This window comes from Pelodiscus sinensis, chromosome 32 (assembly GCF_049634645.1).
Source record: "Pelodiscus sinensis isolate JC-2024 chromosome 32, ASM4963464v1, whole genome shotgun sequence".
NCBI classification, from domain to species: domain Eukaryota; kingdom Metazoa; phylum Chordata; order Testudines; family Trionychidae; genus Pelodiscus; species Pelodiscus sinensis.
In genome coordinates this window covers 1,456,531-1,481,012 of record NC_134742.1, presented here as the reverse complement: position 1 = coordinate 1,481,012, position 24,482 = coordinate 1,456,531, and the positions used below count along the sequence as shown (strand labels likewise).

At 55.0% G+C, this 24,482-nt stretch overlaps 1 protein-coding gene across 2 annotated transcripts; it reads left to right on the top strand.

The window, feature by feature from the left end:
• The first annotated feature begins 3,185 nt into the window (after window positions 1–3,185).
• LOC102457702 (olfactory receptor 2G3-like) lies at window positions 3,186–11,503 on the top strand. Of its 2 annotated transcripts, none has more exons than XM_075913732.1 (2): window positions 3,186–3,382; window positions 7,641–10,471. In XM_075913732.1, the coding sequence occupies exon 2, from the start codon at window positions 7,644–7,646 to the stop codon at window positions 8,598–8,600; it is 957 nt and encodes a 318-aa protein (XP_075769847.1). In that variant the 5' UTR covers window positions 3,186–3,382; window positions 7,641–7,643; the 3' UTR covers window positions 8,601–10,471. The 2 variants fall into 2 exon arrangements, 1 of the variants encoding a protein (XP_075769847.1); XR_012898470.1 differs by lacking the exon at window positions 3,186–3,382 and adding an exon at window positions 11,330–11,503 and having other exon boundaries at window positions 7,604–10,107.
• Window positions 11,504–24,482: the final 12,979 nt, after the last annotated feature.

Genomic DNA, 24,482 nt, shown 5'->3' with positions numbered 1-24,482 from the left:
GTCACTGCAGTGTCCCTCCCTTCTGCACCCGGCACTGTCCTGTCACTGCAGTGTCCCTCCCTTCTGCACCCGGGCACTGTCCTGTCAGTGCAGTGTCCTTCCCTTCTGCACCCGGGCACTGTCCTGTCACTGCAGTGTCCTTCCCTTCTGCACCCGGGCACTGTCCTGTCACTGCAGTGTCCCTCCCTTCTGGACCCGGGTGCTGTCCTGTCACTGCAGTGTCCCTCCCTTCTGCACCCGGCACTGTGCTGTCACTGCAGTGTCCCCTCCCTTCTGCACCCGGGCACTGTCCTGTCACTGCAGTGTCCCTCCCTTCTGCACCCGCGCACTGTCCTGTCACTGCAGTGTCCCTCCCTTCTGCACCCGGGCGCTGTCCTGTCACTGCAGTGTCCCTCCCTTCTGCACCCGGGCACTGCCCTGTCACTGCAGTGTCCCTCCCTTCTGCACCCGGGCACTGTCCTGTCACTGCAGTGTCCCTCCCTTCTGCACCCTGGCACTGTCCTGTCACTGCAGTGTCCCTCCCTTCTGCACCCAGGCGCTGCCCTGTCACTGCAGTGTCCTTCCCTTCTGCACCCGGGCGCTGCCCTGTCACTGCAGTGTCCTTCCCTTCTGCACTCGGGCACTGCCCTGTCACTGCAGTGTCCTTCCCTTCTGCACCCGGGCGCCGTCCTGTCGCTGCAGTGTCCTTCCCTTCTGCACCCGGGCGCCGTCCTGTCGCTGCAGTGTCCTTCCCTTCTGCACCCGGGCACTGTCCTGTCACTGCAGTGTCCCTCCCTTCTGCACCCGGGCACTGTCCTGTCACTGCAGTGTCCCTCCCTTCTGCACCCGGGCGCTGTCCTGTCACTGCAGTGTCCCTCCCTTCTGCACCCGGGCACTGTCCTGTCACTGCAGTGTCCTTCCCTTCTGCACCCGGGCACTGTCCTGTCACTGCAGTGTCCTTCCCTTCTGCACCCGGGCACTGTCCTGTCACTGCAGTGTCCCTCCCTTCTGCACCCGGGCACTGTCCTGTCACTGCAGTGTCCCTCCCTTCTGCACCCAGGCACTGCCCTGTCACTGCAGTGTCCCCTCCCTTCTGCACCCGGGCGCTGTCCTGTCACTGCAGTGTCCTTCCCTTCTGCACCCGGGCACTGTCCTGTCACTGCAGTGTCCCCCCCCTTCTGCACCCAGGCACTGCCCTGTCACTGCAGTGTCCCTCCCTTCTGCACCCGGTCACTGTCCTGTCACTGCAGTGTCCCCTCCTTTCTGCACCCGGGCACTGTCCTGTCACTGCAGTGTCCCCTCCCTTCTGCACCCGGGGACTGCCCTGTCACTGCAGTGTCCCCTCCCTTCTGCACCAGGGCACTGCCCTGTCACTGCAGTGTCCCTCCCTTCTGCACCCGGGCACTGTCCTGTCACTGCAGTGTCCTTCCCTTCTGCACCCGGGCACTGTCCTGTCACTGCAGTGTCCCTCCCTTCTGCACCCGGGCACTGCCCTGTCACTGCAGTGTCCCTCCCTTCTGCACCCGGGCACTGCCCTGTCACTGCAGTGTCCCTCCCTTCTGCACCCGGGCACTGTCCTGTCACTGCAGTGTCCCCTCCCTTCTGGACCCGGGCACTGTCCTGTCACTGCAGTGTCCCTCCCTTCTGGACCCGGGCACTGTCCTGTCACTGCAGTGTCCCTCCCTTCTGCACCCGGGCACTGTCCTGTCACTGCAGTGTCCCTCCCTTCTGCACCCGGGCACTGTCCTGTCACTGCAGTGTCCCCTCCCTTCTGCACCCGGGCACTGCCCTGTCACTGCAGTGTCCCTCCCTTCTGCACCCGGGCACTGCCCTGTCACTGCACTGTCCCTCCCTTCTGCACCCGGGCACTGCCCTGTCATTGCAGTGTCCCCTCCCTTCTGCACCCGGGCACTGTCCTGTCACTGCAGTGTCCCTCCCTTCTGCACCCGGCACTGCCCTGTCACTGCAGTGTCCCTCCCTTCTGCACCCGGGCACTGTCCTGTCACTGCAGTGTCCCTCCCTTCTGCACCCGGGCACTGTCCTGTCACTGCAGTGTCCCCTCCCTTCTGCACCCGGGCACTGTCCTGTCACTGCAGTGTCCCTCCCTTCTGCACCCGGGCACTGTCCTGTCACTGCAGTGTCCCCTCCCTTCTGCACCCGGGCACTGCCCTGTCACTGCAGTGTCCCTCCCTTCTGCACCCGGGCACTGTCCTGTCACTGCAGTGTCCCCTCCCTTCTGCACCCGGGCACTGCCCTGTCACTGCAGTGTCCCTCCCTTCTGCACCCGGGCACTGTCCTGTCACTGCAGTGTCCCTCCCTTCTGCACCCGGGCACTGTCCTGTCACTGCAGTGTCCTTCCCTTCTGCACCCGGGCACTGTCCTGTCACTGCAGTGTCCCTCCCTTCTGCACCCGGGCACTGTCCTGTCACTGCAGTGTCCCTCCCTTCTGCACCCGGGCACTGTCCTGTCACTGCAGTGTCCCTCCCTTCTGCACCCGGGCACTGCCCTGTCACTGCAGTGTCCCCTCCCTTCTGCACCCGGGCACTGTCCTGTCACTGCAGTGTCCCCTCCCTTCTGCACCCGGGCACTGTCCTGTCACTGCAGTGTCCCTCCCTTCTGCACCCGGGCGCTGTCCTGTCACTGCAGTGTCCCTCCCTTCTGCACCCGGGCACTGTTCTGTCACTGCGGTGCCCCTCCCTTCTGCACCCGGGCACTGTCCTGTCACTGCAGTGTCCCTCCCTTCTGCACCCGGGCACTGTCCTGTCACTGCAGTGTTCTTCCCTTCTGCACCCGGGCACTGCCCTGTCACTGCAGTGTCCCTCCCTTCTGCACCCGGGCACTGTCCTGTCACTGCAGTGTCCCCCCCTTCTACACCCGGGCACTGTCCTGTCACTGCAGTGTCCTTCCCTTCTGCACCCGGGCACTGCCCTGTCACTGCAGTGTCCCCTCCCTTCTGCACCCGGGCACTGTCCTGTCACTGCAGTGTCCTTCCCTTCTACACCCGGGCACTGTCCTGTCACTGCGGTGCCCACACCCCTCTGCACCCCAGGCCACTGCCCCCAGGTACTGCAGTTTTTCCAACAAGGTTTGAACGGAGACCTCCCAAGATTTCCCCTCGGCGCCTGGACCCCCCAGGTCTGTTTACCACCCTGGCTGGTGGTGTTGTTCACCAGCCGGCTGATGGCTTTTCCCAGGGAACCCGGCCCCTCTGGCTGGTCCCTGCGGCTCTGCCAAGGTCGCCTGGGGAGACGGGCGGGAGGGGGCCGCCCCCGTCACACATAAAAGTCCCTTCCCTGCCTCCCTGCCTCCCTGTGGAGTCCGGGCCGGGCGAGGAGGAGATGCCGGGAGCCTCGGAGAGACGGAGTCCGTCCTGTCAGCACTTGCGACCCCCGGCAGGCTGAGGGTGAGCCCAGAGCTGTGGGGAAGGGGTCGGGGGAGTGTGGGGATCCGGCTGCTTCCCGGTCGTCCACCGTGCTTCTCTGACCCACTCATCTCCTCCTGCTGCCTTTTTCCTTGCCCCCCGGTCTGTTCTCCGCCCCCGTCTCCTTCTCCGCACCCACCCAGGCATGTCTCTGCCCCCCCCACGCCTCCTTCTGCCCCCTTCGCGCTCCCCCGTCACCAGCCTTCTGAATGTTCCCATCTCTGGGACCGGTATCGGGCATTTGCACCCCACTGGGGCACCTATGGGGGGCGCCTCCGGCTCCCCCTCAGGCTGCTCCCGCGGTCCCAGTGCTGTGCCCCCAAGCCCATCCTGCCAGGTGGGGTGACAGAGCGGGGCGTGCTGCCCCACAGCGGGGGCAGAGTTAGGGGCTGACGTCTCCCTTCCCCGGACCCCCGTAGACAGTCAGCCCTTCGGGGAGCCCCGGCAGGAGCAGTCTGGGGAGAGCCAAGCGGGTGGAGACAGGCGAGTCCGGGCGCGAGGGCGTGAAAGAGCAGGCGGACGTGGGGAAGGGAAGGGCACGATGCAGGGAGAGACGGACAGACCAGGGAGACAGGCGAGTCCGGGCGCGAGGGCGTGAAAGAGCAGGCGGACGTGGGGAAGGGAAGGGCACGATGCAGGGAGAGACGGACAGACCAGGGAGACAGGTGGGGCCGGGCGCTGTCCGGACACAGCGAGCGACCGTCCCTGCCCCGGCTGAGATCAGGCATGGGGCTGGGCCCAGGCACACAGCACAGAGGGGCGCACAATCTGGACCCCAATCTACGCCGGCAAGGCAGGTCCGGGGGGCGCAAAAGGGGGGTTATCTGGCTCTCTTCAAGGATAGGACCCGGTGCTCAGGGACACCAAGCGGCCAGCCCCCCAAACCCTGAAATGACTCCGTGTCGGTGCCGGGCTCTGACGCCCGAACTCCAGCATCCTTCGCCCGCCACATGCTCCCAGGCCCATCTGGGGGGGACACCCCCCGAAAACGGTTGGATTGGCCTGGTGGCCCGTGGACCGAAACGAGTGGAGAACTACAGCCGGAGGGGAAGATTTTAACCGGCCTGGGCTGAAACTGCAGCCAGGGAGGTTGAGGTTGGACATGAGGAAAAACTTCCTGCCTGTCCGAGTGGTGAGAGACGGGAATAAATTGCCCAGGGAGGTTGCGGAGTCACTGATCACCCTGTATCGGACTTTTCCGCCCTCACCCTCCGCAAAACCCGCTGAGGCACGAGAACTCAGCGAGACACGACACGTCGCAGACTGAACCGAGACGAAATCGACATCCTGCCCCACCTCCGCAGCCTGATTTCTCTCTCTCCTTCCCTCGCCCCACGACTGGAGGCGTGTTCCAGTCCTTTTCCGCCCGGAACAGCCCTTTGAAATATTTTTCAATTCTTTCCTCTTGGATTTTTGCCGTGGCACTTTGGGGACATGCCCCAGAGCTAACCACTAGCTCCGGGTAAGTTCAGAAACGTGTCTGTCTCCCCCATGAAATCACATCTGTTATCCAGGAGTTGGGGTGGGGATGTACCCCAGAATCAAGCTAATCAATTGAGCGAATTGGGAGCCACCCGGAGCTGGGTGGAATCAATACACCAGAAACCCTGAGGCTGTGTCTAGACTGGCAAGGTTTTCCGCGAAATCATCTGATTTTGCAGAAAAACTTGCCAGCTGTCTACACTGGCCGCTTGAATTTCTGGAAAAGCACTGACGAGCTCATGGAAAATCATCTGCTTTTCCGGAAAAACTATGCTGCTCCCGTTCGGGCAAAAGCCTTTTTCCGAAAGACTTTTGCGCAAAAGGGCCAGTGTAGACAGCACAGGACTGTTTTCCACAAAAAAGCCCCGATGGCAAAAATGGCGATCGGGACTTTTTTGTGGAAAAGCGCGTCTAGATTGGCCACGGACGCTTTTCCGCAAAAAGCACTTTTGCGGAAAAGCGTCCTGCCAATCTAGACGTGCTTTTTCCGGAAAAGCTTTTAACGGAAAACTTTTCCGTTAAAAACATTTTTGGAAAATCACGCCAGTGTAGACGTCGCCTTAGAGGTCAGTGGTAGTAGAAGAGTCGACTTTCAGCGGCCAGGTCGAACCTGGCTGTCAAGTTCTCCCCATCGCAATGGGACGAGTCATTAAAAAAAGGGATAAAGAATAAGACAGAAAACATCTTCTTGACTCTGTATATATCCATGGGACGGCTGCATCTTGAATACTGCCTGCCGAAGTAGGCGTCTCATCTCAAAAAAGCTCTCTTGGCATTGGAAAAGGTTCAGAAAAGGGCAACAGAAATGCGGAGGGGTTTGGAACGGGTCCCATCAGAAGAGAGAGATTAAAAAGGCCGGGTCTTTTCAGCTGAGAAAAGAGGAGACTAAGGGGGAGGGATAGGAGACAGGTCTATAAAATCATAAGGGGGGTAGTAAAAGTGAATAAAGGAAAGTGACTGACTTCTTCCCATAAGAATGAGGGGTCACCCAATGAAATGTAATGAATAGGCAGCAGGTTTAAAACAAACCAAAGGCAGTATGTCTTCACTCAGCGCACAGCCAACCTGTGGAACTCCTCGCCAGAGGATGCGGTGAAGGCTAAGATTATAACAGGCTTTTTAAAAGAGCGAGATAGATTCATGGAGGTTAGGAGGATGGGTAGGAATGATCTCCCTTGCCTCTGTTTGTCTCCTTGCTGAGATTAAACAGACTGGGACTTTTCAGCTTTGAAAAGAGGAGACTCAGTGAGAATGTGCTAGAGGGCTATAAAATCATGACCGGTGTGGAGAAAGTAAATAAGGCAAAATTGCTTCCTTGTTTCCGTAACACAAAAACTAGTGGCCATGACATGAAATGAATCGGTAGCAGGTGTAAAACAAACCAAAGGAAGTTTGTCTTCACGCAGCGCACAGCCAACCTGCGGAACTCCTCGCTGGAGGACACTAGCTAGATATATTTGTTAGTCTTTCAGGGGCCGCCTGGGTGTAAAAGTGGCTGAAGAAGTTGTGAGTTCCTCAGCACCATGCACGATAACTGGGATGCTTTAAAGCGCACGTCTGTGTGTCCGTAAATCAATCAGACTGCGGTTTCTTGGCAGTCCTCTTCCCTCAGACAGAATTGTTCGGTTTCTGAAAATCTGGGGCAGCAGGTCCCATCAAAGAGAGGAAAAAGTATGGGACTTTTCAGCTGAGAAAAGTTGAGATTCAGAGGGAATAGAAGAGAGGTCTAGAAACTCATGACAGGTGTGGAGAAAGTGAATAGGGAAAAGTTGTTGACTTGTTCCCATCACACAAGAACTAGGGGTCACCCAAAACAATGAATAGGTAGCAGGTTTAAAACAAACCAAACAAAGTTTTTCTTCACTCTGCGCACAGTCAACCTGCGGAACTCCTCGCTGCAGGATGCTGTGAAGTCCAGGGCTTTCGCAGGATTCCAAAAGGAGTTGGATAGATACATGGAGGTTAGGAGGATGGGTAGAAATGGTCTCCCTCGCCTTTGCTTGTCTCCTTGCTGAGATTAAAAAGATCCTGACTTTTCTACTTAGAAAAGAGGAGACTAAGGGAGATATGCTAGAGAGCTATACAATCATAACCCGTGTGGAGAAAGTAAATAAAGAACAATAGCTTACTTGTTCCCATAACACATAAACTAGTGGTCATTAAATGAAATGAATAGGTAGCAGGTTTAAAACAAATCAAACGAAGTTTTTCTTCACTCCGCGCACAGCCCAACCTGTGGAACTCCTCACTGCAGGATGCTGTGAAGACCAGGACTTCTATAGTGTTCAGAAAATATCTGGATAGATACATGGAGGTTAGGAGGATGGGTGGGAATGGTATCCCTAGCGTTTGTGTGTCTCCTTGCTGGGATTAAACAGACTGGGACTTTTCAACTTAGAAAAGAGGAGACTAAGGGGAGATAAGATAGAGGGCTATAAAATCATGACTCGTGTGGAGAAAGTAAATAAGGAACAATTGCTTACTTGTTCCCGTAACACAAAAACTAGTGGCCCATTAAATGAAATGAATAGGCAGCAGGTTTAAAACAAACCAAAGGAAGTTTTTCTTCACACAGAGCACAGGCAACCTGCGGAACTCCTCGCGGCAGGACGCTGTGAAGACCAGGACTTGAACGGGGTTCCAAAAAGAGCTAGAGAAATTCATCATTGGCTATTAGCCAGGATGGGCAGGGGTGGTGCCTCTGTGTGTCTCCTTGCCGCGGGCTATGTTTCACCCTTACTCTTTCGGTCCCCTACAGGTGATGGAGGGGGCGTGGGACGAGGGCAACCAGAGCTCCTTTGGGGACTTCATCCTGGTCGGGATGTCCGACCGGCCGCAGTTGGAGAGGCTGCTCTTCGGGCTGGTCTTCGTCTTCTACGCCGTGTCGTTGCTGGGCAACACGACCATCATTGTGGTGTCGTGGCGGGACCCCCGCCTCCACACGCCCATGTATTTCTTCCTCAGCAACCTCTCCTTCCTGGACCTCTGCTACACCACCAGCGTGGGGCCCCAGACGCTGGTGAACTTGGGCAGCCCCCTCAAATCCATCTCCTGGCTGGGCTGTGTGGCCCAACTCTACGTCTCCCTCTCCTTGGGTTGCACCGAGTGCCTCCTGCTGGCCGTCATGGCCTACGACCGCTACGCCGCCGTCTGCCGGCCGCTGCACTACACGGCCGTCATGCACCGCCGCCTCTGCCTGCAGCTGGCCGCCGCCGCCTGGCTGGCCGGCTTCGGCAACTCCCTCCTGCAGACCGGCCTGACCCTGCGCCTGCCCCGGTGCGGGCGCCACCGCGTGGAGCACTTCATGTGCGAACTTCCGGCCTTGCTCAAGCTGGCTTGCACCGACACCACCCTCAACGAGTTGGAGCTGCTGGCCAGCGCCGTGGTCTTCCTGCTGGTCCCCCTCGGCCTCATCCTGGTCTCCTACGGCCACATCGGTGCCGCCGTGCGGCGCATGCGCTCGGCCCAAGGCCGGCTCAAGGCCCTCAACACCTGCGCCTCCCACCTGGCCGTGGTGACCCTCTTCTACGGCACGGCCATCTCCATGTACCTCCAGCCCCCCTCCAGCTACTCGCAGGACCGCGGCAAGGCGGTCTCCCTCTTCTACACCATGGTCACCCCCATGCTCAACCCGCTGATCTACACCCTCCGGAACAAGGAGGTGCACGGGGCCCTGCGGAGAATGCTGGGCCGGACCCCGGCCGACCAGGCGACCTGAGCTGGGTGGAGACGGGGGCGCGCAGCCGTGTGCGCCTCTCGTGGCTTCCGTGCGCCTCCTTTCTGGCCCTCGGGAGCTGTCAGCCCCCCCTCCGTCCACACAGAGGCTTTATTCCAGGGGTGGGCAACCTGCGGCCCTGGAGCCATAACCTGTGATGGGGTGGACAAAGCCGACCTCCCCACAGGCCGCCTTTCAGCACCCTGGCCAGCAGCAGGAGCAGTGGAGAGGTCCTCCAAGCAGGGTAGAGGGGCAGCCTGCATTGCGGCCAATCAGAACCCGGCAGGCTGCTCTATAAGGAGCCCCTAGCTCGCCCGGTCAGTTCCTTCCTGGAGCTCGACCCAGGCAGACCTCCAGGCCGACTGGGACAACCAGAGCCTGGGATAGCTCCGAGTGGGAGCTGGACGGTCGGAGCTAAGTTGCTCCCGCTCGCTAGCCTGGCTTGCCCATCGCTGCTCAATCCCCGCCTGCTCCACGCGACAGATCGGCCCGAATCCCACCCCGTCCCCTGCTTCCTCTCAGCTGCCCCCCACAGCCCTCCTGCTGCCCCACGGATTGAACCTGCTGTACCCCACGCCCAACTGGCTGGCCCGTTCCCTTCCCCCCACCATCCGTCAACTCACCTCTGTTTTCCCATAAATTAAAAAAATTAATTAATTAATGGCAATTGCTGATCTCCTAGAACTGGAAGGGACCTTGGAAAGTCGTCTAGTCTACTCCCCCATTTTCACAGCAGGACCAAGCACCATCCCTGGCAAATTTTTGCCCCAAAAGGCCACCTCAGAGATTGAACTTGCAACTCTGGGTTTAGCAGGCCAATGCTCAAACCGCTGAGCTATCCCTCCGCCCATACAAGGGGAGCCAGTGATCCGGGCCCATGGTGCCTGGGACCCAGGAATATTTCTGGCCTGCGGGCCCTGATCCAGCGAAGTTTGGGGCCGGATCTCTCGCTCCGCACCCCCCACTACGCCCTGCACGCCTCCCTCCCCCCTGTGTGTTCCTGTGAGGGGGTGGACAAAGCCGACCTCCCCGCAGGCCGCCTTTCAGCACCCTGGCCAGCAGCAGGAGCAGTGGAGAGGTCCTCCGAGCAGGGTAGAGGGGCAGCCTGCACTGCGGCCAATCAGAACCCGGCAGGCTGCTATATAAGGAGCTCCCAGCTAAGGCCGGTCAGTTCCTTCCTGGAGCTTGACCCAGGCAGACTGGGACAACCAGAGCCTTGGACAGCTCCGAGTGGGTGCTGGGCTCTCAGAGCTAGGTCCTGCAGCCAAAGGCTAGCCGGGGACAAGTCTATGGACCCAAGAGAAGGGGAATTCAGCAGCAAAGCCCTAGAGAAGGGCTGGATGAAACGGACACGACCGTACCTACGGACTTTGAAACTCGGCAGGTATCTGCTACGTATAGGGTCTCTGGGCTGGGCCCCAGAGGAGTGGGTGGGCCGGGGTCCCCAACCCCCTGCAAACCCACCTAAATGAGGGGATAAGAGAGGAGGCCTGAACTTCAGCTACGGCCTGTGGACAGGCGGGTGAAATATTGCGAGACCCCCTTCAGCTGCCAACGGGCGCTCGCACTCAGGACCGATCTTGTTACAGTTCCCCAGCCCGCCAGCTGCTCCTGGGTCTGAAGGAAGCCACCTGGGATGGGAGGAAAAACCCCGGGGCTGTGTCTAGACTGGCAAGGTTTTCCGCAAAATCAGATGATTTTGCGGGAAAAACTTGCCAGCTGTCTACACTGGCCACTTGAATTTCCACAAAAGCACTGACGATCTCCTGGAAAATCATCGGTGCTTTTCCGGAAATACTCTGCTGCTCCCGTTCGGGCAAAAGCCTTTTTCCGAAAGACTTTTGCGCAAAAGGGCCAGTGTAGACAGCACAGTCGTGTTTTCCGCAAAAAAGCCCCAATGGCGAAAATGGCGATCGGGGCTTTTTTGCGGAAAAGCGCGTCTAGATTGGCACGGACGCTTTTCCCCAAAAAGTGCTTTTGCGGAAAAGCATCCTGCCAATCTAGACGCGCTTTTCCGAAAATGCTTTTAACGGAAAACTTTTCCGTTCAAAGCATTTTCGGAAAATCCTGCCAGTGGAGACGTAGCCCGGGTGTTTCTCTGTCAGGACTTGGATTTGCTCGCTGCTCCGTTGGCGGGGCAGCGATCTGCTCATGGTCATCAACTTGGCTGGGGAAAGATCGCAGAGTGCACCAGCCCCAAACGCCGCACCAGCCAGTCCTGCAGGGGGACCGAAACGAAAGTCTGCCCTGGAGTGACACGGGGCAGCGCCTTCAGGTTGCAGGGGACACTTCTGGGCGTGGCTATGCAAATGCAGCTTGCTTCTGGGGGCAGAGGGCTGCTGGGTATTCGACCGGCGCAACCGCCTTTCGCCCCTTCCGACAGGAATCGGGAATCGTGGGATTCCATCACCGTGGCTTGCCGCTTGGGGGGGACGCAGAGACGTCCGGCGTCATGTGGCCCAGATCACCGGGGAGAGACACTGTCGGTGTAAAGACACTGGGTTGGAGTGAGGCTCCCCTTCCAAAGCCCCCACAAGATTAAGCTGGGGAGGGCAGGATTGTAGGTCTGCAGGATCCGTGCCCTGCAGGTCTCAGACTGGTCTAGCCTGTCCCCCTTTCGAAAGCAGAGCTGAAACGGGCTCTTTCGGTATTTGAATTTACTGCAGTGCATGCTGGAATTTCATGCGGCCGGACTGTGCTTTGGGCCAAGAGCTGAAATTGCTGAGGGCCAGGTGGGTGGTGAGTGACCATCCCTCTGAACTCTGAGGTGCCCTCCATGGTAAACCCAGTCTAGACACACCCAAAGTGAACTGAATGGCCTACAATGTTCCTATATTTGCTACAAAAATGACTACTAAGATGCATGCCTGTTAATTGCAGGAGTTATTAAAAAATGTTCTTCCAGATAGGCACGACTGAAATTTATTTGAAGGGTCAGAGTTAAGGTTATCATTTTGAACAAAAAGAATCGGTAACATTTCTGAGACGGTCATTGTACGTCGCAATGACCAGGAGCTGGGCGAATACAGAACAACCACAAATTAGTCCCTGTCCAAACAGCCATTTTTCAACGCGAAATCTATTTCTTTGCATAGGTATCCCACTGCTGCCCCCAAATGCTGCCAATCCAGTTTTCTAGCCTGTTTTAATTGTGTGGTGCGTGCCACTGTCAAGTATTTTTGCCACCCTGGCACGATGAATGCAGAAGTGGGTGGGCCGTCAAAAGCAGCCCAAAACCTGATCTCTACAAGCTTTGGTACAAAACCTCCCCCCAAAATCCTAACACCCAGATTCTGAGGTATCTGCTGCCACCATCAAGTGCTTTTGAACCCACAAACAGGGGTGGATGCTTGAAACCCACCCCAGAGCACCCCAAGCTCTCTTCTCCAAAGAGCTTGAAAAGAAAAGAGAAACTCCAAGCTGCAGTCTGTGGGCGTTGTCCCTTCGTCAGAGGCCTGCAGATCCCAAAGACAGATTTTCCAGGACACAGAAATGACCCAATACCAGGTTAATAAAAAAGAAAGTTTATTCTCACAACACCTTTCCTGTTACAAGCACAGTTAGGTTGGCTAGATGGGAAAAGCCACTAATTAATAAACTCAGGGGGAATTTTCCCATGGGAACAAAACTTGGTTACGAAAGAGAAGAAAACCCATTTCTAAATGCACAGACATAAGAACAGTCAGATCAAAGCCGACAGTGGCCAGCACCAGGTGCCCCAGAGAGGGTGGAATGAAGACGATGATCAAGCGATTTGTCTCCTGCCATCTGTCTCCAGCCTCTGACGAACAGAGGCCAAGGACACCATTTTATCCCCTGGCTAATTGCCTTTTATGGACCTAACCTCCATGAAATGATCTAGCTTCTCTTTAAACTCTGTTATACTTCTAGCCTTCACAGCCTCCTCTGGCAAGGAGTTCCACAGGTTAACTGTGCGCTGTGTGAAGCAGAACTTTCGCTTATTAGTTTTAAACCTACTGCCCATTAATTAAATTTGGTGTCCTCTAGTTCTGCTATTATGGGAACAAGTAAATAACTTTTCTTTATGCACCCTCTCCATACCACTCATGATTTTACAGACCTTTCTCCTATCTCCTCTCAGTTTCCTCTTTTCTAAACTGAAAAGTCCCAGTCTCTTTAGCCTTTCGTTATGAGACTCGTTCCAAACCCCTCATCATTTTAGTTGCTCTTTTCTGAACCTTTTCTAATGCCAAAATATCTTTTTTAGAGTCCCTTTCCCAAACCATAAAACAATAAAACCTCACGGATTTAGCTAGACTTCGCCCAACTTACAGATAGTGAAGAGTCTTTTCTTGGAGAGCGGCACATTGTCTAGTATTTAGACAGCAAACGAAGGAAAAAAGACCGACCCACTCGAGATGGGATTTTTCCTCCTCATTCTGTTGGGGCGGTTCCCAAATCGACGGCATGTCCTTCCTCTTGTGACGGGCCGGGTCCGGGCAGAGCTGAGGGCGTCCGCTCTGGGTGAATTGCTCAAACTTGGGGCTCTATACAGCCCCCGACTGGAGACCCTCCAAATAGGCCACACACCAGTCACAAGGCAGATTTTTCCATTCCTCGGATCATCCTTGCGCAAGAAATGCATGTTTCCTCTCTGCACTGCCGTCCTGTGGAAGAGCTCTTGCACAAGAGGGCTTATTCCCCGTGGGGAGAGGCATAACTCTTCCGGAAGAAGCCCTGTCTTCTGACGCTAGACTGTCCATTTACTTGCGCAAGAACGGGTGTGCCGTGTAGAAACCCAGCACGTTTTTGCGCAAGAACAGCTGTTCTTGTGCAAGAAGCTGCCAGTGTAGACGTAGCCTAAAGGTTTATTACTAAAAGAAAGAAAAGCATGAGAGTAAGGTTGTTAAAGGATCATGCATTACATCAACACGAGAAATCATTGTTCTGCTCTACTCTGTGCTGGTTAGGCCTCCGGTGGGGTCTTGTGTCCAGTTCTGGGCACCACATTTCCAGAAGGATGTGGAGAAATTGGAGAGGGTCCAGAGAAGAGCAACAAGAATGATTAAAGGTCTAGAGAACATGAGCTCTGAGGGAAGGCTGGAGGAATTGGGGTTGTTTAGTTTAGAAAAGAGAAGATTGAGGAGGGACTTGAGAGCCGTTTTCAGATATCTAAAAGGGTGTCACAAGGAGGAGGGAGAAAACTTGCTCATCTTGACCTCTGAGGATAGGACAAGAAGTAATGGGCTTAAACTGCAGCAAGGGAGGTTGAGGTTGGACATTAGGAAAAAGTTCTCAACTGTCGGGTGGTCAAACACTGGAATAAATTGCCCAGGGAGTTGTGGAATCCCCGTCTCTGGAGCTATTTACGAGTAGGTTGGATAAATGTCTATCAGGGATGGTCTAGACAGTATTTGGTCCTGCCACGAGGGTCGGGGACTGGACTCGATGACTCTCGAGGTCCCTTCCAGTCCTAGTGTTCTATGACTCCATGCACTGAATCTCCCGGTTCTCGATGCAGCTCGTAGCGGAGATCTTATAGCTGCTGGTTTAAGAGTTTCCGGTGTCCATCCTATGCCAGGATGGGTCCACGGTTCTTTCCGGCTCGTGAGTCCGTGTGAGGCAGCATCTGGGGTCAGGAGCAAATTTGAAGACCAAACTGGAGGATGCCACCTGGCATTTTATATCCATCCAGCTAGCTTCTTGGCCAGAAAAGGTCGCATGGTCCCTGGCCAGGTGTGTCTTTGGTATTTAGAGATCTATTGTCCCCAGAGCCCAGTTCATTGGCATATCCATTGGCTGAGCCTTCCTCGTCCATTGCTCAATCACAGACAGAGACGTTTTCAGCATCCATACAGAGTACATGTGTATAACGCCGCAGACAGACAGTATACAAGGACAGGAAGAGCATCTATAGAATCAGAAGAAGATAAGCTTTCGTTTGACACCTCACATGGCCCCCTTTGTATGCACTTTGGGGCCAACACCCCCACACACACCAGAGCTACGTCTACACTAGCACCCTTTTCCGGAAATGCTTAAAACGATACAGTTTTCCGTTATAAGTATTTCCGGAAAAAGCGCGTCTACATTGGCAGGATGCTTTTCCAGAAAAGCACTTTTTCCGGAAAAGCGTTCATGCCAATATAGACTTGCTTTTCCGCAAAAAAGCCCTGATCGCCATTTTCGCGATCGGGGCTTTTTTGCGGAAAAAAATCTGTGCTGTCTACACTGGCCCTTTTCCAGAACAGTTTTCCAGAAAAGGACTTTTGCCCGAACGGGAGCAGCATAGTTTTTCTGGAAAAACACTGATGATTTTACAGGAGATCGTCAGTGCTTTTCTGGAAATTCAAGCGGCCAGTGTAGACAGCTGGCAAGTTATTCCGGAAAAGCGGCTGATTTTCCAGAATAAGTAGCCAGTGTAGACACATCCCATGGGTGCAACAGTGGTCTGGCTGCTCCTCTTAAAATCCAGTAACATGTCTCCTTTTATTACAAGCGTCGTCTCTAAGCTCAGACTCTGTGCCGGCACTGGGGGAAGCATGGAGGGACCTGGTGCTGGCCACTGTGGGCAGACAGGATTCTGGGCCGGATGGACCTTTGGTCTGACCCCGTTCGGATGTCCGTATGGCAGAAGGATCACATATAATTCGTGCCGTTGGCCCCCGGATCAAAGACTGAACACAGACCCTGTTTCCGGCAGCTGTCCACGGGATCCGGACATCCATCCGCCTGCAAAAAAAAAAATGGCTATTTGATTTTAGAATCCGAGAACCACTGGGTTGGGAGAGACCTCAGGAGTCACTGAGTCCAGCCCCCGGCCCAAAGCTTAGAAGAGTTTCACGTCGTTTGATGCCGACGGGCGAGGACAGTTCTGAAATTCAGAGCGTGCCGTGTGAAGGGAATGCCTGTAGATGGCACTGTAGCGATTATTCCTAGGGACGCATGCAGCGTGAAGGGAATGTGGACTGGAGAAATGGACGGTAAGATGGATAGAAAGAGGCTAGAAGGCCGGGCCCAGCGGGTAGTGATCAACGGCTCGATGTCAGGATGGCGGTCGGTTTCTAGCGGAGAGCCCCAAGGATCGGTTGTAGGGCTGGTTTTATTCAACATCTTTATTAATGAGCTGGATGAGGGGATGGATTGCACCCTCAGCAAGTTTGCAGATCATAGAATCATAGAATCATAGGACTGGAAGGGACCTCGAGAGGTCATCGAGTCCAGCCCCCCGCCCTCAAGGCAGGACCAAGCTCCGTCTACACCATCCCTGACAGATGTCTATCTAACCTGTTCTTAAATATCTCCAGAGAGGGAGATTCCACCACCTCCCTTGGCAATTTATTCCAATATTTGACCACCCTGACAGTTAGGAATTTTTTCCTAATGTCCAATCTAAACCTCCCCTGCTGCACTTTAAGCCCATTACTCCTTGTCCTGTCCTCAGAAACCAAGAGGAACAAATTTTCTCCTTCCTCCTTGTGACACCCTTTTAGATATTTGAAAACCGCTATCATGTCCCCCCTTAATCTTCTTTTTTCCAAACTAAACAAGCCCAGTTCATGAAGCCTGGCTTCATAGGTCATGTTCTCTAAACCTTTAATCATTCTTGTCGCTCTTCTCTGTACCCTTTCCAATTTCTCCACATCTTTCTTGAAATGTGGCGCCCAGAACTGGACACAGTACTCCAGCTGAGGCCTAACTAGTGCAGAGTAGAGCGGCAGAATGACTTCACGAGTTTTGCTTACAACACACCTGTTGATACAACCTAGAATCATATTTGCTTTTTTTGCAACAGCATCACACTGTTGGCTCATATTCAACTTGTGGTCCACTATGACCCCTAGATCCCTTTCCGCCATGCTCCTTCCTAGACAGTCGCTTCCCATCTTGTATGTATGGAACTGATTGTTCCTTCCTAAGTGGAGCACTTTGCATTTCTCTTTATTAAACCTCATCCTGTTTACCTCTGACCATTTCTCTAACTTGCTAAGGTCATTTTGAATTATGTCCCTCTCCTCCAAAGAAGTTGCAACCCCACCCAGTTTGGTATCATCTGCAAACTTAATAAGCGTACTCTCTATCCCAATATCTACATCATTGATGAAGATATTGAACAGTACGGGTCCCAAAACAGACCCTTGAGGAACTCCACTTGTTATCCCTTTCCAGCAGGATTTAGAACCGTTAACAACAACTCTCTGACTACGGTTATCCAGCCAATTATGCACCCACCTTATCGTGGCCCTATCTAAGTTATATTTGCCTAGTTTATCAATAAGAATATCATGCGAGACCGTATCAAATGCCTTACTAAAGTCTAGGTATATGACATCCACCGCTTCTCCCTTATCCACAAGGCTCGTTATCCTATCAAAGAAAGCTATCAGATTAGTTTGGCATGACTTGTTCTTCACAAACCCATGCTGGCTATTCCCTATCACTTTATTACCTTCCAAGTGTTTGCATATGATTTCCTTAATTACCTGCTCCATTATCTTCCCTGGGACAGACGTTAAACTGACCGGTCTGTAGTTTCCTGGGTTGTTCTTATTCCCCTTTTTATAGATGGGCACAATATGACACTAAGCTAGGGGGAGAGGTAGATACGCTGGAGGGCAGGGATAAGGCCCTAGACAAATTGGAGGATTGGGCCACAATAAATCGGATGAGGTTCAACAAGGACAAGCGTAGAGTCCTGCACTTGGGATGGCAGAATCCCAAGCATTGGTACAGGCCGGGGACCCACTGGCTAAGCAGCCGTTTGGCAGAAAAGGACCTGGGGGTTACAGTGGATGAGACACTGGAGATGAGTCAACAGGGCACCCTGGTAGCCAAGAAGGCTAGCAGCATATACGGCTACGGCTACACTGGCATGATTTTGTGCAATGACTATTTTGCGGAAGAGTTCTTGTGCAAAAACTCTTGCAGAAGAGAGCATCTACACTGGCATGTGCCAGTGGTTCTAGGATTCTCTTGCCCAAGAAAGCTCTGATGGCCATTTTAACCATCGGGCTTTCTTGCTCAAGAAATTCCTGTTGCCTGTCTACACTGGCCTCTTGTGCAAGAACAATTGTGCAAGAGGGCTTTTTCCTGAGCGGGAGAGTCATACTTCTTGCACAAGAAGCCCTGATTTCATACAGTAGAACGTCCGTGTTCTTGCACAAGAACTCCCCGCCAGTGTAGACAGGCAGCACGTTTTTGCGCAAAAGCGACTGTGAAGACACAGCCTTCGGGCCAGTGTACACAGCACAGTACCGTTTTCCACCAAAAATCTCCGATGGCGATTGGGGCTTTTTTTGTGGAAAAATGCGTCTACATTGGCCACGGGCGCTTGTCTGCAAAAAAGTGCTTTTGTGGAAAAGCATCCTGCCAATCTAGACGTGCTTTTCCGAAAATGCTTTTAACGGAAAAGTTTTCCGTTAAAAGCATTTCCGGAAAATCATGCCAGTGTAGATGTAGCCGGGGACTTTTCAGCTTAGAAAAGAGGAGAGTCAGGCGGGATAGGATAGAGGTTAGGATAGAGAGGGATAGGATAGAAATTCATTAAAATCATGACTGATGTGGAAAAAGTGAATGAGGAAACGTTACTTATTACATAAGAACTAGGGGTCACCCCATGAAATGAACAGGCTGCAGATTTCAAACAAAGCAAAGGCAGTTTTTCTTCACTCGGCGCTTAGTTAACCTGTGGAACTCCTTGCTGGAGGATGTGGTGAAGGCCAGGACTTCAACAGGGTTCCAAAAAAGAGCGAGATGGATTCATGGAGGTTAGGTCCATCAATAGCTACTAGCCAGGATGGGTAGGGATGCTGTCCCCAACCTCGGTTTGTCTGGAAATGGGTGACAAAGGAGGGATCGTGTGGTGAGTCCCGATTCTGTTCCCTCCTTCTGGGATACCTGGCTTTGGCCACTGCTGGCAGACAGGACCCTGGGCTGACCCCGTCTGTCCGCTCTGATGTGCGTATGTTGATTGTTGTCTCTGATTTGATAAGCAAGCAAGTTTCAAATGAAATGAAAGTTAGGGCGAGCGAGACATCTCGGACTCTGGAAGGCTGCCGGAGTTGGGAAAGGCACCGTCCTGGAATACCAGCGGCGTCCCAGAAAAAAGCCAAGGAGACGCCAATATTTCATGTGGCTAAACAAGAACACCCAGCAATTAGAGGCGTTCGGAGAGACGGAGCCCGGGCAAATCAGAGCTCAGTTAAGAAGGCGTCTCTTGAATGCTGCTCAGCCCGGCTCGGTGGCAGCGCGATCTTATCAAACTCGCCTGATTCCCTTCCAGCGAGGTTCCAGGTGTGTCCGAGCCGGAGAATCGGGTCGTGTCGCCTCCTCAGGCCCCGGGGGCGGGGGGGGATTTTAATTGTTGCTGAATCGCATTTTGAGGAACACGCTAGAACCACGTAAATCAACCAAATGAACTGGGTTCGAAACTGGCCCACAGGCCACCGACTAGACCCACCAGGGACGGTTCCGGGTGGGGGCCCCAGGACTTGTGCTTTTGGGGGGCCCATGGCAGCCCCCTCAACTGCCCCATGGGTGGGAGGAGCCTGGAGGATTATTGGGGCATGGGGTGACTTTGCAGACTGCTTCCCTCTGCCCCACTGCCCTCTGTGGGGCAAGGTCGGGGGGGACCCGGGTCTGTGCTTCTTGGGGAGGGGGTGGGGGCAGCCACACAGAGACCCCTAAGTGGGAAGGGTGCCATATTCCTGGAAGGGGCGGGGCCGGGGCAAAAGGGGCGGGGCCAAGGGCAAAAGGGGAGGGGCTGAGGACAAGAGGCGGGTCCTCAGGTGGAAGGGACAGGGCTGGGGGAGCCACACAGCGGAGCCGACAGCTGCCAGAGGCCCCTGGGCGGGAAGGGTGCCATATTCCTGGAAGGGGCGGGGCCAAGGGCAAAAGGGGAGGAGCTGAGGACAAAAGGGGCGGAGCTGAGGACAAGAGGCGGGGCCTCAGGTGGAAGGGGGGGCTGGGGGAGCTGCACAGCGGAGCTCAGTTTCCTTAGGCCCCTGGGGGGGTTGGTTCTCAACAGATTATTTTTCCCGTTTTTTTTTCCGGGGGGGGGGTCGGTATTTTCGGTTAAACAATCTGGCAACCCAAGATTTAGTTCTAATGTACCCCCAAATGTTGTCTCAGCACCCAGCAAGCAGCGGTAGCGTTAGCCCATCCTCTGCTGCCCCACCCTGTCCGCCCCCCACCTCTCCTGCTCCATAATTCCCCTACCCCCTCATTACCGCTCCTCTGCCCCATCTGCCCCCACTGTCCCTCCCCTCCCCTATAATTCCCCTGCCCCCTCACCCCATCCTGTGGCGAGGAGTTCCACAGGTTGGCTGCGCGCTGCACAAAGAAGAGCTTCCTTTGGCGTGTGTGAAACCTGCTGCCTCGTCCCGTCCTGGGGTGACCCCGTGTTCTGGGAGCAAGTCCCTCACTTTTTCTGAGTCACTTTTTCCACGCCCGTCGTGATTTTCTAGAGCACGCTCTCACCCACCCTTTAGACTCCTCTTTTCTCAGCTGAAAAGGCCCCAGCTGTCGGGTAAATTGAGGCAGCCCGTGGTATCTTGCTGAGAACTGGCAAACTCAAATCTGAAAGTCTCAAGCCAAGCCCGAGACGCATACCGTGCAGGAGTTACGGTGACCTTGGTTCCCCTGGCAACCACATTCCAAAACGGCCTCACTTTGATAAGGCCGGTACCAAACACCCGTGCGGGATTGTTTTTCGTTGTCTGCTTTGTCCCTAGAACATAAGCTTGGATCCCAAAGATCGCGCCAAGGCAATACCACCCCTGCGGGAGACGCATTGTATTTCCGGCCGACAAAACGACCATCCACACGCCTTTGTTTACGTTGGCTCGTTTAGCTTGTTAGGAATAACGACCTGGATTAGGGATAACAGGTTACATTGGCGATGGGCGGAGACGCTGTGTAACTGTCGTAGACCACTGGCTTATGTGCATAGCTCACTTCCGCTGCTAGCCCTATCAAATCACTTCTCCTCCCACCTTCTGCTACCTATATAATCTAATGTAGGTTTTGGTTAAGTTAGTGCTCACCGGGATAACCCCTGGTGGGTACTCCAACAGCCGTGTGAACCAATAAATCCTCCGCTTGTTTTCACCTGCACCCAGTGTGTCCAAGAATTATTCCCAACACTGTCTTTTTAATCTCTCTTCCTCTGGGCCCCGTTCCAAAACCCTCATCGGTTTGGTTGCTCATTTCGGAGCCTTTTCCAAGGCCAAGAGATCTTTTTGGAGATAAGGCGACTATTTGTGCACATGCAGTATTCGAGATATGGGCGTCTCGTGGATTTATTTGTGTGTTGATTAGCCTGTCTCTGTCTGTGTCTCTCTGTCTCTCTCTCTCTCTCTTTCTGTGAGTGTGAGATGGGTGTGTCTAGACTATGGGTTTTTTTGAAAAAGATGTCCTTTTTTGGAAAAAAAATGTACCTGCATCTAGACTACTGCCGCGTTCTGTCGACAGTAAATCAACAAAATGCGGCAGTTTTGTCGATGGCAGTAAACCTCGTTCTACGAGGAAGAACGCCTTTTGTCGAAAGTCATCTTTCGAAAAAGGCGCTGTTGCATGAAAACGGGGTTTTTTGGAAAGAGAGCATGTAGACTCTCAAAAAAGCGAGCTGCCTTTTCGAAAAATCTTCTTGTTGTCTAGGTGCTTTTTTTTCTAAAGAGGCTTGTAGTCTAGACGGACCCTGTGTGTGTGTGTGTGTCTCTCTCTCTGTCTCTGTGTGTGTGTGTGTGTGTGTCTGTGTGTCTTTCTCTGTGTGTCTCTCTCTGTTTCTCTGTGTGTGTGTGTGTCTCTGTCTCTCTCTGTGCATGTGTGTGTTTCTCTCTTTCTCTCTGTGTGTGTGTGTGTGTGTCTTTCTGTGTGTGTGTGTGTGTCTTTGTCTCTGTTTCTCTGTGTGTGTCTCTGTGTGTGTGCGTGTGTGTGTCTCTGTGTGTCTCTCTCTGTCTCTCTGTGGGTGTGTGTGTGTCTCTGTGTGTCTCTCTCTGTCTCTCTGTGTGTGTGTGTGTGTGTGTGTGTGTGTCTTTGTGTCTCTGTTTCTCTGTGTGTGTCTCTCTGTGTGTGTGCGTGTGTGTGTCTCTGTGTGTCTGTCTCTCTGTGGGTGTGTGTGTGTCTCTGTGTGTCTCTGTGTGTGTGTGTGTGTGTGTGTGTGTGTGTGTCTGTGTGTCTCTCTCTGTCTCTCTGTGGATGTGTGTGTGTGTGTGTCTCTGTGTGTCTCTGTGTGTCTCTCTGTGGATGTGTGTGTGTCTGTGTGTGTGTGTGTGTCTGTGTGTCTCTGTCTCTCTGTGGATGTGTGTGTGTCTCTGTGTGTGTGTGTGTGTCTCTGTATGTCTCTCTCTCTGTCTCTCTTGGTTCAGGAGAAGTCGACAAGAGAGCGTCTCACGTCCGCCTCCCTCAGAAATTCGCCGTAAGGCCCATCGACTCCATCGCTGGCCTTGCAGGCGGAGCTGCGTCTCTTTGGTCACATTTCTCACTCCCCCCCCGTGTAGACCTGGTGCCCCGAGCTCCTGTCGAACATCTTGTGTGGACCAAGGTCACGTCACACAGCCCCTCGGTGGCTCGTTTATGGGGACACGTCTGCTCGTCCCGTCTCCCCGTTGTGCGCCCCCCCCCCCCCACACACACACACAGGATTGAGACATTTTGTAAACTTCCCTCCACCCTCCCACGCCGGGGCGGACATCAACCTGAAATCTGCCAGAGCCCCTGTTGCCACACTCCTCGACACGTTACTGACAAAGGGAGGCAGGGAGGTTGAAGATGATCGGAGCCCAAGTTGCAGACCGCCTCCCTGCCACTTGCATCATGGGGACCTGGCGTTCTCACGCTGCCGAGGGACAGGCCTCCCACGCCTGCCAGGTCGCTGCGCCCCTGTGCTTCCTGGCAGCTGCAGCGCGGCGCTGAAGCAGAACAAACTGATCCTGGGAGGATCAAAATGTGTTAGCTCTCTGGAAAAAAAGGCTTGGTGGGGGGGGGAAAAAGAGAAAATGTCACCTGTGGAACTCCTCGCCGGAGGATGTGGTGAAGGCCAGGACTTGAACAGGCTTCAAAAAAGAACTAGATACATTCATGGAGGTTGGGTCCATCCGTGGTGATTAGCCAGGCATGGTGTCCCTGGCCTCTATTTGCCAGGGGCTGGAAATGGGCGGCAGGAGATGGATCACGTGAGGATTCCCTGTTTTGTTGGCTGGAGCACCTGGCTTTGGCCGCGATGGGGAGACAGGACGCTGGGCCACATGGACCTTTGGTCCGACCCCGTCTGGCCGCTCTCATGTAACAGGAAAAACACAACAAATAGTCGAGCACAATGTTTCTCAATCTGTGGTACAAGGACCCTGTATGAGAGACATCTGGGGGCAGGGCTGGATTAAAGGGGGGGGGCTGGCCGGGCAGCTGCCTGGGGCGCCAACCTATGAGGGTTACAGCTGCCATCAGGCACCGTGTGCCGGGAGCCGGGGGGAGCCCCATAGATCTGCCATCAGGCACCGTGTGCCGGGGGGAGCCCCATAGAGCTGCCATCAGGCACCGTGCACCCGGGGCCGGGACTCAGGAGAAGCCCCATAGATCTGCCATCAGGCACCGTGCGCCCGGGACCGGGGGTCAGGAGAAGCCCCATAGATCTGCCATCAGGCACCGTGCACCCAGAACCGGGGGTCAGGAGGAGCCCTATAGAGCTGCCATCAGGCACCGTGCACCCAGAACCGGGGGTCAGGAGGAGCCCTATAGAGCTGCCATCAGGCACCGTGCACCCAGAACCGGGGGTCAGGAGGAGCCCTATAGAGCTGCCATCAGGCACCGTGCACCCAGAACCGGGGGTCAGGAGGAGCCCTATAGAGCTGCCATCAGGCACCGTGCACCCAGAACCGGGGGTCAGGAGGAGCCCTATAGAGCTGCCATCAGGCACCGTGCACCCAGAACCGGGGGTCAGGAGGAGCCCTATAGAGCTGCCATCAGGCACCGTGCACCCAGAACCGGGGGTCAGGAGGAGCCCTATAGAGCTGCCATCAGGCACCGTGCACCCGGGGCCGGGGGTCAGGAGGAGCCCCATAGAGCTGCCATCGGGCACCGTGCACCCGGGGCCGGGGATCAGAAGAAGCCCCATAGAGCTGCCATCAGGCACCGTGCGCCCGGGGCCAGGGATCAGAAGAAGCCCCATAGAGCTGCCATCAGGCACCGTGCGCCCGGGGCCGGGGATCAGAAGAAGCCCCATAGAGCTGCCATCAGGCACCGTGCACCCGGGGCCAGGGATCAGAAGAAGCTCCATAGAGCTGCCATCAGGCACCGTGCACCCGGGGCCAGGGATCAGAAGAAGCCCCATAGAGCTGCCATCAGGCACCGTGCGCCCGGGGCCGGGGATCAGAAGAAGCCCCATAGAGCTGCCATCAGGCACCGTGCGCCCGGGGCCAGGGATCAGAAGAAGCCCCATAGAGCTGCCATCAGGCACCGTGCACCCGGGGCCGGGGGTCAGGAGGAGCCCTATAGAGCTGCCATCAGGCACCGTGCACCCGGGGCCGGGGATCAGAAGAAGCCCCATAGAGCTGCCATCAGGCACCGTGCGCCCGGGACCGGGGATCAGAAGAAGCCCCATAGAGCTGCCATCAGGCACCGTGCGCCCGGGACCGGGGATCAGAAGAAGCCCCATAGAGCTGCCATCAGGCACCGTGCACCCGGGGCCAGGGATCAGAAGAAGCCCCATAGATCTGCCATCAGGCACCGTGCGCCCGGGGCCGGGGATCAGAAGAAGCCCCATAGAGCTGCCATCAGGCACCGTGCACCCGGGGCCAGGGATCAGAAGAAGCCCCATAGAGCTGCCATCAGGCACCGTGCACCCGGGACCGGGGATCAGAAGAAGCCCCATAGAGCTGCCATCAGGCACCGTGCACCCGGGGCCGGGGATCAGAAGAAGCCCCATAG

Excerpts from the sequence above, each read along its gene's own strand:
- LOC102457702 (XM_075913732.1), top strand. The coding sequence starts at position 7,644 with ATGGAGGGGGCGTGGGACGAGGGCAACCAGAGCTCCTTTGGGGACTTC.